Below are 20,464 nucleotides of genomic sequence, written 5' to 3' on the forward strand. Positions count from 1 at the left end.
ATACCCCCACCCCTTTATTAATTTTTACTTGTTTTAACAAAAAAATTATATCTAAAAACTAAAAAAAAATCAGTGAAAATCAGCTTTAAAAATCAAAAAATACATACTAGTTACTGATAAGTAATAAAACTTTCAGTGTAAATTCTGACCCTCCCCTCCCCCGGTTCATTAAATCTTGACTAAACCCCCCATCCACTTTTATTACCCCCCTCTTGTATTAAGAGATTACATAGATTAACAGACAAATGGAAATACTTATACGGATTATCTTATCTATCTATTTGTCTTAAACTTTTTAATAGATGTTTTAAATCGTTTTGTCTTTGAGATAAATTATCGCACTATTAATGTACCCAAATTTGACTATATGTTGCAAATTATTTGAACTCAGAAAAAATATTTTAATTATCGAATTTCAATTCAAACTTCAGAGTAGGCTGTGTGTGTATTGTTAACAAACAATTTTATACATAATTTGCCTTGGCTATTCCGTTCATAAATTAGACAAAATTGTCTAACTTACTTAACGAAGTGCACCAACGAGAAGGTAAGCCATAGGACTTTGCACTCCATCCGTGAGCTGTCATGTTGCCTAAGGTTAGCCCTCCATTTCTGGATTCTTTCCTTTACTTGATAGGCAGTTCATGTAAAAGTAATAGTAAATTAGCCTAAGGTTAGCCCTCTATTTCTGGATTCTTTCCTTTACTTGATAGGCAGTTAATGTAAAAGTAATAGTATTTTTGCCTAAGCTTTTTTTTTTTTTTTTAATAATAAAAATTTGCAGTTAAGCTGCAAATAAACAACAACAAATAAACAAAATTGGTACAGATAAACATATCAGATATGATTCATACTATTTATAAAGATAAAAACCACTGAGCTCAAATGCAGTAAAAACAAACTATTGGAACATAACAATAAAAGAAATAAGATTAATATATACTGTAACATAATTCTAAATTTACATTAAATAAAATTACCTCGCAACCCTAGCTACAAAGAATAAGATCACCTTTTTCAAAATCAATCAATAAAGGAAATGACCATACTTCATCAGGTTCGTTATCATACTTAACAAGGTATGTAGTTCTTCTACCGTTTAATTGATCAATTTGAACCACTTGCGCACGTTCCCAAGATACTTTAAGAGCATCTTCTTCTCTAACACGATGTTGCATAGAAAAACCTACAAAATCAGATGGATTGTTAATAAATTTTGATAAGGAGTGCTTTTTTTGTTGCTCTATTAGTTTGTTTAGTCTTGCATCCTGAATTTTTTCCATTAATTCTTTTTTTTTGTTTTCAACAGCTGCATCACGTATTGTACGAGGCTTTAAATTATTACTTATATTATTACTTAAAGATTGTTTGTTTGGTGTTAAATTTGCTTGAATAACAATAAGAAGATTTTGATATAATTCCTCTGAAGACAAGTTTATTCTTTTGCTTCCTTCTACTTTTGTTTTACAAAAATGTTTTTTGTCACATTCAACACATAAGATTATGCGATAAAAATTAAGTTGAGCAAGGAGTACTTTTGATTTCAATGGCTCTTCTATATTAGAAACTGTTTTCTCTGCTTCCTCTAATGATATCCATGCCCTTACATTTAAATTTATCAAATCATTACAAGCTGCAACCTTTTTATGTTGTAGTTTAATTTCTTCTCGATTTTTTTCTTCTTGCTTTGCTAGAAGGTGCATAGCTTTATCTTTTTTAAGAGCTTCTTTTCTTTCATCATATTTGCTTTTCATTAATGTTACTTTAGTTCTTGAATATTCAAGCAATTGTTTTCTTTCTTCATCTGATTTACTATTAAGCCATTCTAATGTTTGGTTCTGAGACCACATTGTCAAAGCCTGGATAGTTTGAACATTTGCATTGGGTTTTGTGCGAACCATTAAATCCAAAATGGCAAAGTCGCTTTCTGATGCTTTATTAGTGACAGGGACATTAGAAGCAGCTTCAGAAACAGAATTAGATGGATTCCAATATTTACCACCTGGTAATTGATCAGCACACTGACGTTCCAAAATAACAAGAATTGAGTGGAAAATAATTTCAAGTGATTGAACAGTTAAAGAATCAAACTCATCATTTTGAGTGCATTCAAACAGCTTGGTGTAAACCACATCTTGATGAAGAAGATTGGTATCCTCAAAAAATTTTCCATTAGCAAACAATAAAGAAAATGCATCGATACAAAGAGATGAAAGTCTAACTTTCAAGCGAAGTAGGTAGGGGTTTAAAAATAATATACTATCAAGTGATTCGATAATTCTCCACATTGGACCAGCAAGTAGTTTGTCAATAATACCTAATGCACGGACTTCAGCAATGAATACAAGATTTGTGATATCTTCCTTAATTGCTTTAAATAAATTATTAGGGTTAGGCCAAGCATTAAGAAATTCTGTTATAGAATCCTTATGATAGTATAGGGCAGCTGCATTGTAATACAAAATATTAAATCGATTTCCAATAAATGGAACAAAATAAGATTTATCATTACGAGAGGAAAGAAAAGAATTAAACCATGACGCAACACCAGCTTCCTCACTACCCCTTGAATGAAATGCCTTACATGTAGTACGAACTAATCGTACAGCACCACATTCTTTACCACTAAAAGCATAAACAGTTTCAAAATCATTTTGAAGCAGAATTTTTTCAAAAGAATTTAAAACTTTATCAGTTTCAGAAGCAAAATTAGCAAGCAAATGAATTTTTTTTTTTTTTTTTTTTTTTTTTTTAGATTATTCACCTCCCCAAGGCCCGAGGGGGGCCACTACAGTCGAGGAGGCTACTCATTTTTTTTACAGAAAAAATTACTCATGTCCTTCATATTGTCTTTGACGTTTGAGGAAAGAAAATCCCAGTTACTAATTGCAATAGGCAAAAGTTTTTCCCTTAATGTTTTTAACTGTGAGTTAAAAAGAGGATTAACCGAAGAAAGATCAGACATTGTTGATTTTATTGATGTTATTAGTTTAGCAAAATTAATTTCTTTTTCAGTAGCTGAGTTGCTAACAACGTCACAAATGTCATCTTCTATATTAGTAAAGTTTTGCAAAACAGTTGCTGCATCTTTGCCAACCACTTCTGATAGACCAAAAGATAAAGTTTTCCCACTAGTTGTAGTAATTTGAAAGTTTTGATAATGCTTATGGTATTTCTGAGTACCATCACCATGCAAACAATTGCCTATATTAGAGTTTTTATTTATCAAATTATTTTCAAGCATTGCTTCCGCAACTTGAAATTGACCTAAAATTGAAGCTTTCTGCATTAACCTACATTTTACAGCGGCTGATGGCAGTCTAGATATGTTCTTTTTGGCTAGTTTGTTTAAAACTACTTTTATGACTTCGTTGACACTATTCATACTCACGTTCATTGAAAGAAGTTTCGTTATTGTTTCTCGAATGTCATCACTGGATCTGCCATCTTCAAATGTTATCACTTCGTCATCATCCAGCAAAGAAACCAATTTTTGAAGTTCTAGATTCTCCTCTTTTAAAATGTTTGTCTTACTATATAACAAAACAACTTCCTTCTCTAAACTTATAACATCTTTCATATTGTTGTCATTAATATAGTTGGTTTTATTTTGCAAAATAACTTTTAAATTACTCACTTTTTTTTGCAGCTTTATTTTTTCGTTTTTTAATTCAGAAATGTTTATGTCTGAGTTTTCAAGAATTGAATTAATATCTGTTATTTTATTTTTTAATTGCAATATTATTTTTTTTTCTTCATTTTTTAACGAATTTATTTTATTCTTTTTTATTTCCAGCTGAGTATCACGATATTTTATTTTTTTATTCAAATTTCTAACATTAAATGATTCTTTTTTTGACTTTAATAGCTCTAATTTGTTTTCGATATTATTAAGCTTTTCTTCTTTTTCACAATAACACTTTTTAATAAAGTTTAATTCAGCTTCTATTAGAGAGTTTTTTGAAATAAGTATTTTTAGATTGTTTGACATATCTTCAAAATCTTTTAGATGTGTAAAATAATCCATTTGTAAATCCATCATAGATTCCATTTTCCTTTTTAAAATTTTATTTTCTTTTTTAAGCATTTTGTTTTCGCTTATCAGTATTGTTTCTTTAAGAATTTCGGATGCATTCACTGTATTATCAGAAAAATTTGCCACAGGTGGAAAAAGGCTTTACCTAATAACAATGCTAATTTTTTATTTTTTCGTTGTTTCTTTAATTTTCTGATGGTGTCAACTAATCTATTTATCTTTTTGGCTAAAGCTTTCTTGCAGCAGAACAGTTCAACTTTAAAATCCACACAATATCTACAATATATTGCATCATAAGATGTATCTTTTAAAGCCAAATACCAATCAAAAATACTTTCATTTATCATTCTATCTAAATAAATAAAGATTTTCCAGTCATCAATTCGAAAAAATATATAAACATATAAATATGTTATTTTAAGTCTTTTACTTATTATATATATATATATATATATATATATATATATATATATATATATATATATATATATATATATATATATATATATATATATATATATATAAACTTAAAAACTAAGTAAATTGTATAAAAAGAAAATTGTAAGTTACAAATAAGACTTACTGATAAACTGCTGTGATTCAATTACCAAATGGTTAGCAAAAATCACATTAACAACACAAAACAAACTCACTTTAGAATACCTTTAGTAAAAATTTATAATAAAATCTCAGCTATATAAAATATTGAATTCAACGTGTGCAAAAATCTTTAGTCAAGTAAAAGAAGAAACGGCACATTTACCAAAAATATCTAAAGACGGGGGAAATTATAATAATCTTTACTTAGAAAACAAAAAACCCACCCTATAAGACTACAAAAAAAAAAAAAAAAAAACTAATTCACTTAATAATTAAATATTTGCAGAATTTGTTTTTACGAGGGGACGAAAGAATTATTTTAACTTACTTGTATTTTAACAAAACTGAAAGATTTAAAACTAAATAACTTTATCAATTCTAAACCAAAACATCGTCCCCAAACAAATTATTGTAGTACAACCTTTTCTAAAAAAAATAACATCTACATGTACGTATATACTATTTATTTTCATGGGTGGGTTTTTATTCTTCAACACCTACATAAAATCATTTCTGGCGTTTTTTGGACGAAGTTTTTCAAAAATATATTAACGATTTTTCCCGCGATAAAATGTCACGTGACAAAACTCCCTATTATTAGTAATTAATAAAGTATTTTTTAGGATTTTATACTAAATTCAAATTCATCAACAGTTTTTAATTTCATTTAATAATATTTTAACGTTCAAAAGTTATGACCATGTAAAAATCTGCGCCTTTCCCAAATTAAGGGGATTGTAAATTTGTGTCAAAGTAAAATTCAAACAAACTGATCTTTGTTAAATAAAGTACGCACCAAGCCACAAATGTCGACAAGTTTTTACTATTGAAGAAGAAATATTGTTAAAAATTTAAATAAATTCTAAAGTACAATCTTGTTCGCACTTTTAGACTTGCTCGCACTTTTAGACTTGCTCGCACGAGGCCTTCAGGAGTCTTTCAAAAAAATAGCTTAGGATTTTGCTAAACATACTAGAAAAACTGTTCCATAATCTTGGAAAAAACCTTTACTGATGGAGAAAATTAGTTTTTTGGTTTTATGAATAGATGTAAAGATCTTTCTTTACGTAGACCAGAAGTAACCAGTTTGTCTCGCGCAACCAATTTGTCTCACGCTTTAAACTTTAATAAAATAAATACCGCAGAGTTTTTCAAAAATTTGAAAGAAATTTCTAAAATTCTATATAATAATAATTCAAGTTCTAACAAAATTTGTAATGCTGGTGAGACAGGTTTTTAGCGCAGTAGTTAGAGCGCTTTTTTTAAAAAAAAATAGAGATCTAAAGAGGCGTGAACTTTCTACCCCAAAAAAGTTGTTTTAATGAGTTTGCAGTAAACCTATAAAAGCATTTTGAGTGGTTCATTGAAGTATTGCTGATCAGTTACTTAAAGGACCATTAGCCAATAACAAAATGCTAATAATAGCTAGTCATTGGCTAGCAATCTTAGGCGGCTGCAACTAATGGTCCACAATATAACCAATAAGCAAAACCACAGGATACATAGGTCCCCTGAAATTCCGCTGTACGATGTTTGCTGGGTAGATAAATACTTTTTCGCGGAGCTCTGTGACAAAATCGTTAGGTCTTCTTGAGGCACCTAAAACTAAAATCAAAACAAAAAAAAAGCTTTTAAAAAAGCGTAATTTCATCGACAATTGAATTGATAGATAGTGAAACGGATTGAACCAGTCAATCAAAATTTCTACTTAAAAATTTTTTTTTATTTCAAAAAATAAAAAATAAATAAATAAAATTATTTTAAATAAATTAAATTATTTTTTGGTAAAATTACCAGCACTAAGCAAAATAAAAATTTAGTTGACGAAACATTTTTAGGCTTTTTTTTAATTAAAAAAGTCTTCATTTTTCTTTATTGTTCCAACAGTTGATCGTATGTCTGAAGCGCCACTTCTGGGTATCTTCCTCCAGCTAATTGCCTTATAGAGGCTGCATACCCGGGCCCGCGAAGACAAGTTCAGCTTACTAAAGTGCATCATCACCTGCTTCGACGAATCAAGAGTAAGTAAATTTAAGAAGAACGAAGTAATTTAAAGTGAAAGTTAGAAGAAGTCGAGTTAGAAAGATAGCATAGAGATAGGGGACAGATATTGCACTGGATGTTAGAATGTGCAACATATTCTATTAGTTAGTTTAACTAATTAATGTATTTGTATAAACGTAATCATCCTTGTTGATGACGCTTGTTTATACTTAAATGAAGTGTCACTTATGGATGGTCTCGGAAAACTACCAAGACCGCTAGTCTGTGGTGGGACTGCAAGAGTTACTCGTCGTTTTATCTTTTTTGTGGTTTTAAGAACTTATACCCAGTGAAAAAGCGCACATGGGATACGCGTGGATTTTTTCCATATGTAACCCATGTGGGGTATTATTATTTTGTCCCATGTGGGTTTCATATGGTAAATCTCACATGGGTTTTATGTGGTAAATCTTACATGGGATATAGGTGGAAAATACTAGATGTTATAGATCTTAAATGCCACATATTTTAATCCAAATGGTATAAAAGTAGTCAATACTAGACAAATGAAAGTCCGAATGCTTCTATGATAATTTTTAAAATTCTTTTAATTTAAAAATTACTTAAATAGTTATTTAAAATTAATCATCAAAGCTTTCAGAGAGGCTTAACTTAATCTGGTATTTGCTGTTTTATCCCATTTGGTATTCAAAATGTGTAGCATTTTTGATCTTTTACATGTGATGTTTTCCACCTAAAACCTGTGGGATTTACCTTAAACTATAATGACGAAATTTTATAAAATTAAAAAACGTGTTGCAAAATGAATTTATTTTAAAATAAATGCTATTAATCAATACATCAAAAATGAATATTAAAAATATTATTTTTTCTTTTGCGATTTACACGCCGTTTTTTGTCGATTTAATTAATTAAATCGCTTCGGCTTGCATAATACCAAGGTTTTTAGTATCTTCAAACTTTCTTCAAACATTTTCTAAAAATAAAAAAAATAAATACAAATATATATAAGTATAAATATATATATATATATATATATATATATATATATATATATATATATATATATATATATATATATATATATAGAGAGAGAGAGAGAGAGAGAGAGAGAGAGAGAGAGAGAGAGAGAGAGAGAGAGAGAGGAGAGAGAGAGAGAGAGAGAGAGAGAGAGAGAGAGAGAGAGAGAGAGAGAGAGAGAGAGCAATTTTAATAAGGAACCTTATTAGTCGAGCAATTTTAATTATTAGCCAGGTTGAAGTCATTAATGACTACAATATTTCACAAATAATTATTTTCTAATTTATTACTTACAATGACTAACGAATTATGGGTAATTGAACACATATTATGCGTAATGAGCTTGAACCCATGAGGAGAATCCTGAAAAAAAGTGATCAATTAGGATAAGTAGTTAAAAAACAAAAATGTAAAAACCTACTTTTTCAATGATATAAACCTTAGGTGCAATAGCCACTGAATGCAAAAGTATCTTTACTTTTTCGTCACACACACGGCCTTCTATAATAACAGGCCTTGACATCGCGCAAAATGCCGTAAAAACTGAAGGCCGATTAAACTTTCACTTTTACTTATATTGATATATTTTATATTAGGTAGGGTGTATGTTTTCTAATAATAATCTCTAGTAAAGACGGAAATATAAAAAGAAAACCAAAAAATTGTTAAAAGATAATCATATTTTTCGTATTTCAAATTTCATTAAGAATATTTATGTAACATTAAATAGTATCAATAACAAGCAGAACCATAACAAAGTATATATCTATATATTAGAAAGATAACAGTATTTTTAATTTATTTTTGCTAAAAATCACCAACAATAAAAAACACCAACAAAAGTTGATTCAAGCAAAAAAAAAGTTTTATCCATATATCTCAACAGGGTAAATATTTACAAATCCAAACATATTGAGAGACATATAGGCTAATGAGAAAATAAAAAACATAACAAGTAAATAGCATAATAAATTACAAAACTAATTTTCACATAAATTATGATAGCTTTAGTATTTTGGCAGTGGTAATTAGTGAGTAATTCTTTAGCAGAATATTATATACTCTGCATTGTTTTTTTGTGATTTTAAATTTATATTTAGCAGCAATGAACTGAAACTGAGTAACACAAAATGTTCTGCGTAAAGGGTCAGTAGCACATTGAAAAAAAAAAAGCAAAATATTGACCATTAGACTAGAGTATCAGAAAGAATTTCAAGTCCGCCTCTGTTTAAGCTATACAGATAACTTCCATATTTATAATAATTGGTAGAATCATCATAAATTTTTATTTCGCTTTTTTGCACATAGCCAGCTATGTAAACTATATCCACTAATGTAGATTTATTAACTGAGCTTTCAAGATCATGTATATTATCCAGAAGTTCTTTTTCATCAGTAGAAATATCTCTAAAACATATGTCACAAGTATGATCATCAATACCATCAACAGGAATGTCAAGTTGTAATATCAATTTAGTATGTTGAATAATAATTTTTTCAATTACAGATTTAGCATTTATAAAGTAAGTACATCCAGATCCCTGTCGAAGCTTAGAAAAAGCTTTTTCAAGTGGATCTGTTGAAAACCAACCTAATAAGACATACTTTGCTTCATTACTCAACAAAGTTTCTACGAGATCAATAAAGCCATAACACGAATGCGCTATATGCAATAGCGCATTCATGTTATTGCAAAGCCATAACACGAATGCGCTATTGCATAGGTTTCATAAAATTTGACAGTTCAACAATATCTCTTAGCAGTTGTAACTGTTGATCATCAACTGAGTGGATTTCTCGGCATAATTCATTTCTAAACCGAATGCCAGCACCAGGTGCTTTGACATTAACAACATTCGAAAAAAAAATATTTTTTCAATAAATACAGCAGTACCTTCAAATGCTTTATTTTCAATTTCTGGACGCGTTCTTAACGTAGCTACTGTTTCTTCGCAAAAAACAGACAAACAAAACTTTACAGATTGTCTCTCTATTGGTTTTGGATAAACTGATTTAGCTGTAAGTTTAGAGAGTTTAAAAAGACTATTGCACTCAGTTTTATATAAAGTTTCTAAATCACTCCACTTAGCCAAAGCCAGTTCTTTATTGTTCAAAAATCGAAGTTCGTCAGTCTTTTCTGTCAACCAATTGTTTCGTATAGATTTTAAGAGATGCACATAACCATACAATAAATATATACCTGATGTTGTTAACCATGGTTTACTATCAACTGTTTTAAACATTCCAAAAAATCTTTGATTTACACGGTTACCATCAGTAATTATTACCAGTGTCTTACTATTTTCAATATTATTTATTGTATCAACAATTTAGTGACATTGAGCAAACTAAAATTCAGAAGAACAATTTGCAACAGGTTGAGCTCTACATATAAATTCTGGACCTCCAAAAAGACATTTAATCATAAATGATAAAATTGTTTTAGCTAACATTTCAGGGTAGTTTACTGCTTGACCAAACAAAGCACCTCTTTAGTAAAATAATGAAGCTTTGACATAGACCTCATCAATTAGTAGTATGGAAGTTCTTTTCAATGGATTTAAATTCATAAAAATACTATTTATGAAACTTAGGTCCTCCATTGAGCTTATTTTTGAAGTCAATCGTGTTAAAGTCCTTATACTTGGCAACTTGTAGTCAATACACAAACAGTCGTATAAACTTTGTCACATAGCAAAATACTCATATGCTCTACATATAATATCTGAAGTATATAAAACTTCACCAACATTAACTTTTCTTATAGCATCAAGGTGTTCGAATAAAATATTTGACTGAAGCGAACTTTCTTTATTTTTTAGAAATCTAACTGCTTCAAATAAAGCTGATTTTGTTTTTATTAACATTAATTTGTTTACAGCTAAAGATGAAATATTACAAGTTGTGCCATTACGGTTAGCTACAAATGAATAATCATTAAAAATTACTAAAATAAATAATGGAACACCAAGTTTGTACATTTTTGATTGTATGTGTAAACTTTTTTTATTAAGCTGGAAAACAATAACATCGTTATTATCACTTAACAAAAATTGAATATCGTCAAATATAAGTTCATCCTCTTTTAGAAAATCATTTAACTCATCTGGTAAAATGCTACAAAAACTGGTTGAAGTTACAGTTTTTCTAACTTTACTTGCTGGTGTGGCTAAACAACTAGGCGGAATATTTTTAAAAACAGATGGTGGGATTAAAGGTCATTGCTTCCCATATTTGCTTTCAAAAGGTGCTTCATTTGGCCAATGAAGTTGACATACTGCTGTATAATCTGTAACAATAAAACCAACTCTTGGGATAGCTTCACTACATCTTTTTCTCTCCTCTAGATTCTTCGGGAATTTATAAATTGATATTTTTGTTGTAGTTGTAATTGATATTGTAGTTGTATAAATCGATATTTTTGTTGTAGTTGAGATAGTTCGACTTGCAAAGAGATACACAGCATTTTAAAGGCATTTTAATTATTAAAAAAACTTACCGCTAGTTTGACAATATTATTACCTTACAATGTAACGCCTTGAACCTTACAAGGTTATCGCCTTGAAGTTGCGCTATCTAATTTATAAACCAATCAAAAGATTTATTAAAAAAGTGTGAACACAAACTTTTGTCTAATGTTAAAAGATGAAAATGTAAACACAGTATTAGGAATTGGCCTTCAGTTTAACAACTTTGTTGCGCGATGTCAAGGCCTGTTATTATAGAAGGCCGTGGTTACACATAATATAATATTCTGAAACTAATAAACAAACATCTAAATTTCTATAAGTAAATTTATTCTTTGATCATTGCCTTCATATCCTATCTTATTTTCATATCATAATCTATTATGGTATTATTTATATAACATATCACAACAATATTATTAAATTTGTGATGTTCAAATATCATATGAACATTCTCTAACATGTTCATATGATATTTGAATATAGTTCTTGAGTATATTATCTGCAAACAATTGACTGATGCAAGTTCAAATGTTGTCAAAAACCAAGCATGCATGCATGGGACACTGCAGTGTCCCACAAAGAAATGCTGGTTTGAAAGTCAAATTTTCTTTATTAAAAAAAAAATATTAAAATAGGGGGGAGATAGGGAGGTTTCTGTAACTTTTTTTAGGCTCCAAAACTTTTAACTTTATATATAATAAGGTTCATAAAACTTAAGGAACTTACGAAGTACATTGAGGAACAAAAACACGATAATTACAGAAACTTTTCAATTTTTAATCTAGAGTACCACAGTGTTATTGGGAATAAAGTCTCTGGGTCCAGTATTCAAAGTAATATGATCTAAAGTAATATATAAATTAAATAAAATGCTTTAAAATGCATGCAATTATACATATAACTCCTGATAGTTAACTATATGTATAACTAGTTATACATAAAATTTATTATATAAACTTATTTTTTGAGGTTATGCTTGAACAAATTAGTACCAATTAATTCAAATTCAAGATTTAGTTCAAGTTCAAGTTCTTATTTGTTCATTGTTTTTTCACTATTTTATATTTATTTGTTCAAATTTGTTAACTAGTACTAATTTTTACTACAGTAAGAATATTTATCATTGTTGAACATGATTTTATTAGTAACCTAATTTTATTTTCACCATATTTTGACAACACCCATTATATTTTAAATGATGACAGCTATACTTTTCTATTGATGTTAAATTTATTACGTTTCAATAACTCAGATTGAATCTTAACTGAATTATTGTAAGCTTTGTAGGGGTTTGTTGTATATCAAATGGTGTTGTAAATAAAGTAAAAATAATATATATATATAATTAAGTAATAAGATTTTATTAGTAACTTAAAATTAAGTTACTAATAAAATCACGTTCAACAATGATAAATATTCTTACTGTAGTAAAAAATAGTACTAACTGATAAATTTGAACAAATAAATACAAAATTAACAAAAACAATGAATAAATAAGAACTTTAACTTGAACTTTAACTAAATCTTGAATTTGAATTAATTGGTACTAATTTGTTCAAGTATAACCTTAAAAAATAAGTTTTAATAACAAATTATATGTATAACTAGTTATACATATAGTTAACTATCAGGAGTTATATGTATAACTATATGCATTTTAAAGCATATTATTTTATTTAAACATTACTTTAGATCATATTACTTTGAAAACTGGACCCAGAGGCTTTATTCCCAATAACAATGTGGTACTCCAAATTAAAAATTGAAAAGTTTCTGTAAATATCCTGTTTTTGTTCCTCAATGTAGTTCGTAAGTCCCTTAAGTCATAAGGACCTTATTATATCTAAAGTTAAAAGTTTTGGAGCATAAAAAAAGTTACAGAAACTCTCCATCCTATTTTTTTCTTTTTTTAATAAAGAAAATTGGGAATTCTTTGACTTTCAAACCTGCATTTTTTTGTGGGACACTGCAGTGTCTCATGCATGCAAGATTGGTTTTTGACAACATTTCAACTTGCATCAGTTAATTGTTTGCAAATAATTTACTCAAAATCTAAATTCAAATAACTATTATATTATCCTAATAATACGTCTATTTGCATAAATCTTAATCTTATTTCTATAAAGAAAGATAAACATTATTCGTGGTACTTACATACTTGCTTGCCATTCTCTATATTAATATAAATTATTTTCACACAATATAAACGTAACGCAATGCAATGTCGATTTCAAAATACTTTTTTTAGTTTTTTTTTAGTTTTTTTTTTAGTTTCCAACTTTCAAATTAATTCCCATGCAAATCCCACAGGAAACCCACGTGGGATTTCCCATGTGTGTAAATACCATATGGTTCCCACATGTAACCCATGTGGGATTACCCACATGGGTTTAAGGTGACAAATTTCCATACGGATACCACATGGGAAAATCCGTTCCACGTAAATCCCATCAATCCCACACGGAACCCACGCGGAACCCATGTGGGACGCGGTTTTATTTTTCACTGGGTAATAGTGCACTCTATTAAATTGTTTTTTTATTTTTTTTAAAGAATGTTGTTATTTTAGAATTTTTGAATAAGTTTGAAAATTTTAAAATGTAAAATGCTTATTTATTTTCTCAATGTTTGATTTTTTTAATTATTTTTATAATATACTTATTAATTGGCCAAAATTAAACTTAAAAACAGTGTCTTAACCTATTAGAATAAATTAACTAGAATTAATTCACATTATTGATTTACTGTGTCCCAGGTTGATATTCACTCTACTCAGATACTGAGGTACAGTTAAAAGTTTAGCATAATTCACTTTAATTCTCTCTGTGAACAGATTAATAATTAAAATTTGGGTTATAGTCATTTCTTCCCCTAATTAACATATATCTGAATACTTTCATTTTTAAACAAAAAAAAACTAACTTTTACACAATTTAAATAAGAAAATAAAACGATCCAATATCCCTTACCTTCCCCTATTTTATTGAATAACGCGGGATAAATAATAATGAAAACAATAGAAATTATAATAATAAAAATAATTTAAATAATAACAACTTTTTCAACAATAGTTAATAATAAACCGATTAAATAAACTTATTAAACTATTGACAAAAGGTACAAACATAAATTATAGTGAAATGTGGGGGATTTTATTTATATATAAATTTAAAAAAATTAAAGTATATATATATTTGCGTTTATTAAATATCAGGAAATATTTTGATTTACTTAAATACAACACCAAATATACATAATTCTTTTCAGAGTATATTTATGAAAACTTTAACACTTTTAATGCTGGTTCCTTATTAAATCCTAATATAGTTTATGGGAAATAATTGTTTTAAAACATATTAGCAAGTGTGTTGCAATGTTTCTTTTCATTTCAAAGTAGCAAAATTCAGAAACAAACAAAACGAAATCACTCAAGAACTTATGAAATAAGACAATAAAAACTACTCATTGGCATACATTGTTTGGTTGAGCTTTAGAGCCACCACGATCTATAGACTTGAGGTAGTCACCAATCTTTTTTTATTATTATTTTTTTTTAACTAAATCACTCCCAAAAGCAGCCGGTAATAGATAATTTAGAAAATTGAAGGTTTTATGATGAGGAAAACATGAAATGTAGAGAGTTCTAAGACTCAACATGAGATATTAGATATTTGTTGAATAAGGAGTCAAAATTAATTTTTTGATTCAAAAGGTTGTATAAAAATTTGTTGAATTAAGAAGTTTGTTTGAACAAATCGTTTTCATTTTTGTATATATAAGAGACAATAGCTATGAAAAACATTTTGATTGTATTAGAAATTAATTGTTTTAGTTTTTCTTAACCATCAAATCATCCCTACCTTTTTCATATAAAACATTTGTGCAAGAGAGACAAACAAATATTTCCCTACCTCTTTCACATAAAACATTTGTGCAAGAGAGACGCTGATGATCTAAAGTAAAACAAAAAGAATCAATTATCTTTTAATATTAAGAATGTTAATATTTAAAGATAACAACAGTGATGTGTGATATAATTTTTTACTATTTATTGACCATTTATAAAGTATAAACTTTTTCTCAACGTTTAAAATTCTTTTTCTTAACGGTCTTATATAAAAATGCCGAGTAGAACGTAATCATGAATAGTTGCAAATAAGTTGTTACATAGCTTAAAGGTACTATGGCAAGTATTGTAAATCATATTTTCAGTATCATTAGATAAATAATTAACTCATTTCCCCTTTTACAACACATTTCAAGAACCATATCACCATTTCAAGTACCATATCACCATTTCAAGTCGCATATCACCAAACTTAAGTAAAGTATTAAGACGGCAATCATTAGGAATACAAAAGGCTGCTTTAAGAGGATCATTGGTCTTTTACATTCAAAATATTTCAAACAGGTTTTTACTTTATTTGTAAATGTTGCAATATTCTTAGAGTTTAAAATTGTTATTTTGAATGTATTTTCGTGGGAATGTGTGTTCTGTTTTGAATTATAATGTACTTACAAATTTTTTTATAAGTTATATTATAATTTTAAGATTTATCTGACAATATATGCAACAGCAATGATATATGGGTGCAGCCAAAAAAAAGAAAGTCTAAGGTTTGGGTTCATTTCTTAGAAAATATTAACGATTCACGAACTTTAAAATGTAAGCATTGTGACACCAAATTTAAATTGCATTTATCAACTACATCCTTAATGTACCACATGCAACACAAACACGACTTTCTATTAGAGCCTGCTTCAGGAAGCTCACTAGTTGCACAAAGTAATTCTCAAAAGATAGTTTCATCCTATTTTCAAAAAAAAAATTCTTGTCCTGGGTTAATTCTTGCAAAATTAACAGCTTTAGATAAAATACCGTTTTCAACTTTAGCAAATAGTGAAGAAATTATCAAAGGATGGAAAGCTAAAGGTTTAAAAATGCCATCAACAAGACAAGGAATTAAAAGTATTACACTTGAGTATGCTGACCAGATTAAAGAAAAATTAAAAAGTGATTTAAAAAAGAGAATAGAAGATGATGAGAGATTTTCATTATCATTAGACGAGTGGAGTTCCAAAAAAAACAGACGTTATATGTGTATGAATATCCATATGAAAAACGGAATTGTGATTAGTATTGGTATGATCAGAGTAAAAGACACAATGCCAGCTACCAAGGCAGTTGAGATTGTTTTTAAAAAACTAGGCGAGTTCGGTTTGCAGCTCAAAAACCACATAATTGCTGTTATAACAGATGGTTCGTCTGTAATGAAAAAAATGGGACGATTGATGGGTAATTATCATCAAATTTGTCATAGTCATGGCATACATTTGGCTGTGGTAGATGTTTTATATGCTAATCATACAAATTTAGTAAAACCTGATGACGAATATTTTGAAACAGAACTTGATAACTCTTCAATAAGTGACGAATGTGATGATGATGAGGAAGATTTTGAAAAAAGCGAAGGACAAAGTTGGGTTGAAGTAGCTCCTTTCAATTATGAAATCGAATTTGTTCAAGATTTTTCATCAGCAATAAATAAAATTAGAAAAATTGCGCGTTTTTTTAGAAAATCACCTGTAAAAAATGATTTCCTGCAAAGAGAGTGTCAAGAAAAACTGAGAAAGGAAAAAGTGATGATAATTGATGTACGTACACGCTGGAACTCAATGTTGGCAATGTTAAAGCGGTTCTTGGAGTTAAAAGAAATAAAAAATCAGTACTAATAAATTTGTCAGTTATTCATTTATATCCAACAAATTGTGAAATTAAGCAGGTTGAGGAAATTGTAGAATCATTAGAAATCATTGAGGTAAGTTCACTTGCATTGGGAAGGCGAGATTGCAATATAATTGATGCTTTAAAAATATTTGAATTTTTACTTTCTAAATTGAAAACTCAATCAAGTGAAACTGGTATGAAATTCCATGAAGCAGTAAGTAAAAGAATATTTGAACGTAGAATTATTAATGTAGAAGACTTGTTAGAATATTTAGATGATCCCAACACTTACCTAAAAGCATTTACACAAAAAAATGCAATATTAAAACGACCAACAAGAAACGAAATTGCTCTAACAATTAAAGAAATTGTTCATCGTTTATTTCTCATTGATCAGAATGTTAATGAAAATAGTTTAAATCAAGAAGATGAGGCTACTAATGAATGTACTGAAAATATAACAAAAAAAGAAGAATTGAATTGCATTTTGTCAAAAAAAACCACCTATGTTTCAACTGTAGTAAATTTTCAAAACAACGTTTTATCTATCAAAAAAGAAATGAGCATTTTTGAAAAAATTAACAAAAGAAGTGGAAGTCATTTATTTGAACAAATGTACAATGCTTTGTTAACTATTCCACCATCGTCGGTTGAAGCTGAAAGATGTTTTAGTGCGGCAGGGCTTTTTGTAACTAAATTGAGAACATCCTTAAATGATGAAACTATTGATTCTTTATGCTTTCTTCGCTCATATCTTTTACAGAAACAAAATGGACATAAAATAAACGTTATTTAAACTTGTTAATATTAAAAATTTCTTATAAAACTTATATTTGAACTTCTGAAACGTTTTTCATTAATGTATTACGATTTAGTTATAAAACTTATTATGTTTTCAATAATTATATTATTATAATAATAATTATAATATTATAACCATTCTTATTACAGTGGACTGTTTTATTACTTTGAAACAAAATTAATTTATATTAAAAAAAACTCAAATAATACTATTTCTTGTGTAATTAAAGGGAAACTTTATTTTTCATAAATTAATCGATTAATAATCGATTAATCGTTTTTTTTTAAACCAATTAATCGTTAACCAAAAGTTTCTCAAAATGATTAATCACAACACCCTTAATCGCCAATTTCGAAAACTTTTTACCCCACAATGGATTGTTTCAAAATTTAAATTTCCAACCGTATATTTTATGCGTATTAGTAGGTCGCATGAAGAAAAAAATTATTGTTAACATCCCAGTCACATTTGGTTTACTATTTCAAGGTAGCTTTTTTTTTTAATTAGTTATCATTTTTTATGATCTATAAGCTGTTTATTAAAAAGGCATCTGGGGTAAGTTTTTTTTGGGAGTAAAAAGTTTTCATTTGCATTTTTTATCTAGAAAAAAAGTTTTTAACTTTTTATAATAACTTAAAATTGTTGTTAAAATGAGTAGTAAAAAAAAAACTTTGCGCTTAATTATAGGGGAAGTTCGTGTACCAACGGCCTCCTTCTACCTTGGGCAACCCCACTTTATATGAAAACTATAAATTTCTAAGTAATGCTTATTATTTAGGTAATTAGTAATAAAAAGTTTTATTTTTTTATTTAACTTTGATTCTCAGAGAGCGTTGTTACAGCAAGTTATAATCGAAAAGCGTTTTTTGATGGTCTCAAGTAAATTGTTTTTGCTTTTATCTTAGATTTTCTTATTTTGTTTCTTCTTTTTCCTTGTTTCCCCAATCCTAGAGAAAATGTTTTTCTATAAGTTCTTGTATATCCTGTATCTTCTCAATCGAGGTTTGTTAAAAGATGACGTTTTTATGAGGCTTTTTTTTTCTTTACTTGTACCTAGGACCATATCGTTTGCTTGCACCTAGGGTCTTATCGAGGTTAGTTGTTAAATTTTAATTAGTGTTGAATTTTTTTTCTCGCTGTTGATTTGAAATAACCATTTTACACGTAGACTTGTTTGTAAATTTTGTTATTTATTTAAGTGTTGCAATCAAGTAACACCAGATAAATTTGTTGAAAACAATCTAAGATTAAATATATTTCTAATCAAATTTATGCGTCTATCTTTGCTGTCAATTTATTAATTTGAGTTAAACATATGTTTCAGAGAGCGGCCATAGGTACAACAGCTAGTGGCCTTAGGTACAACTAAAAAAAGCTTGTACCTAGGGGTACAAATTTTAAAACCCTTCTACATCACGAACTTTCATAATTTAAGTCATTATACCTATATTAATACAAAGTAATTTAGAATAGAGAAGTGATCATAACAGTTTCACTATTTTAAAATAAGTCTGGGGCTTTGAATTTGAAAACTGAAAAAATACGGCCCTAAATACAATAAAGAAGGTAAATATGGCCCTAGGTACACGAACTTCCCTTACATTATTAATCATCTTTATAGTTTTCAACTTCATAGTGGTCAATACAAACACCTGTAGAATCGGAACCACACTTTACATGTTAATAAAATGATAACATTTAAGGGTTAAGATAGTCTAAACGTTTATTATAAACCGTAAGCCATGATTTTCCGCTGCCCGATGTCTAATTAATCAAATTCTATTAGCAGTTCTTTAAAGATGACTATTGTTTAGATTGGTTATGCGACTCATCAACTTTACTTTGTACTCTCGATAATTATTGTTTTGCATATACTCTGATTAATGATGATAAAAAATCTTGCTCCAGAACATCCAGATTTTTATAAAGCTTTTTTGAAGAAAACTTTATGCAACTCTTATCTTTATCACTCTTTTTGCTAGCATAATAAATTATTATTTATCCATAATTAAAAATAGTTTTTATCCATAATTTTTATACCTATTAAAGGGTATTAATGCTACTCATGCCTTAATATCTCTTTTTCAACTATTTCATATCATTAACTTAATTTTAAATCTTTCATATTATATTTCAAGTTTTAATTTCAAGTATACTGTTTAATTTTCTCTATGTCCAAAACAAAAACAAAGAAATTATTATGTCATAGGTTAAGTTTTTTTTATTATTGTATTTATTTTTCACAACACCAAGTCAAGCAAAAATTCAAGTTTTGTCTGCTTGCTCTGCTTGGGAAAAATTTAAGATAGCTTACTGCTTTCCAAGCAAATCAAATATGTCAGCCGTTCTAGACCAAACTCAACATCAGTGATTCTCCGGTACCACAAACGGACTCTGCAAATTTTGCAGAACTACTCTGTGCCGAAACAAGAGGGGAAAGAAGTTGCACTCCTCTCTTTGTCTCTGTTTGATTTTTTGCAAGTGAGACCTGTCTCTGTTTGGTTTGATGCAAGTGAGATCTGAAACAAGAGACACAAAGTGTAATTGTTTTATCAGTCAAGTTAGTAGTTTAAGGCTGCAAGAAAAACATACCCTTAAAAAGCAAACAAGTGAGAAAGAACCAAGTATGTGTTTCAGCACATGCTTCAGGTCTTTATTAAAAGATTTAGTTAGCACCATCAATTCTCTCAATTAAAATTAAAAAAAAATCTTCAAATCCTAGCAGCAAAAGTTGTCAAGGCAACAGAACAAATTGTATCTTCAGTTATTTCTAATAAAGAATCATCCCCGGAAGAAACTATTCA

The 20,464-nt window shown here is 28.4% G+C and overlaps 1 protein-coding gene across 2 annotated transcripts; it reads right to left on the reverse strand.

The window, feature by feature from the left end:
* Nucleotides 1-7,433: 7,433 nt before the first annotated feature.
* LOC136090125 (uncharacterized) lies at nt 7,434-13,556 on the reverse strand. 2 transcript variants are annotated; one of them, XR_010643189.1, is made up of 3 exons: nt 13,285-13,556; nt 7,955-8,023; nt 7,434-7,616 (listed from the first exon to the last, which is right to left on the reverse strand). XR_010643189.1 is itself a non-coding variant. In XM_065816235.1 (3 exons), the coding sequence occupies exon 1, from the start codon at nt 9,343-9,345 to the stop codon at nt 8,848-8,850; it is 498 nt and encodes a 165-aa protein (XP_065672307.1). In that variant the 5' UTR covers nt 9,346-12,018; the 3' UTR covers nt 7,434-7,616; nt 7,955-8,023; nt 8,082-8,847. The 2 variants fall into 2 exon arrangements, 1 of the variants encoding a protein (XP_065672307.1); XM_065816235.1 differs by lacking the exon at nt 13,285-13,556 and adding an exon at nt 8,082-12,018.
* Nucleotides 13,557-20,464: the final 6,908 nt, after the last annotated feature.

This window comes from Hydra vulgaris, chromosome 13 (genome assembly GCF_038396675.1).
Source record: "Hydra vulgaris chromosome 13, alternate assembly HydraT2T_AEP".
Classification (NCBI taxonomy): Eukaryota; Metazoa; Cnidaria; class Hydrozoa; order Anthoathecata; family Hydridae; genus Hydra; species Hydra vulgaris.

Excerpts from the sequence above, each read along its gene's own strand:
- LOC136090125 (XM_065816235.1), bottom strand. The coding sequence starts at position 9,345 with ATGAATGCGCTATTGCATATAGCGCATTCGTGTTATGGCTTTATTGAT.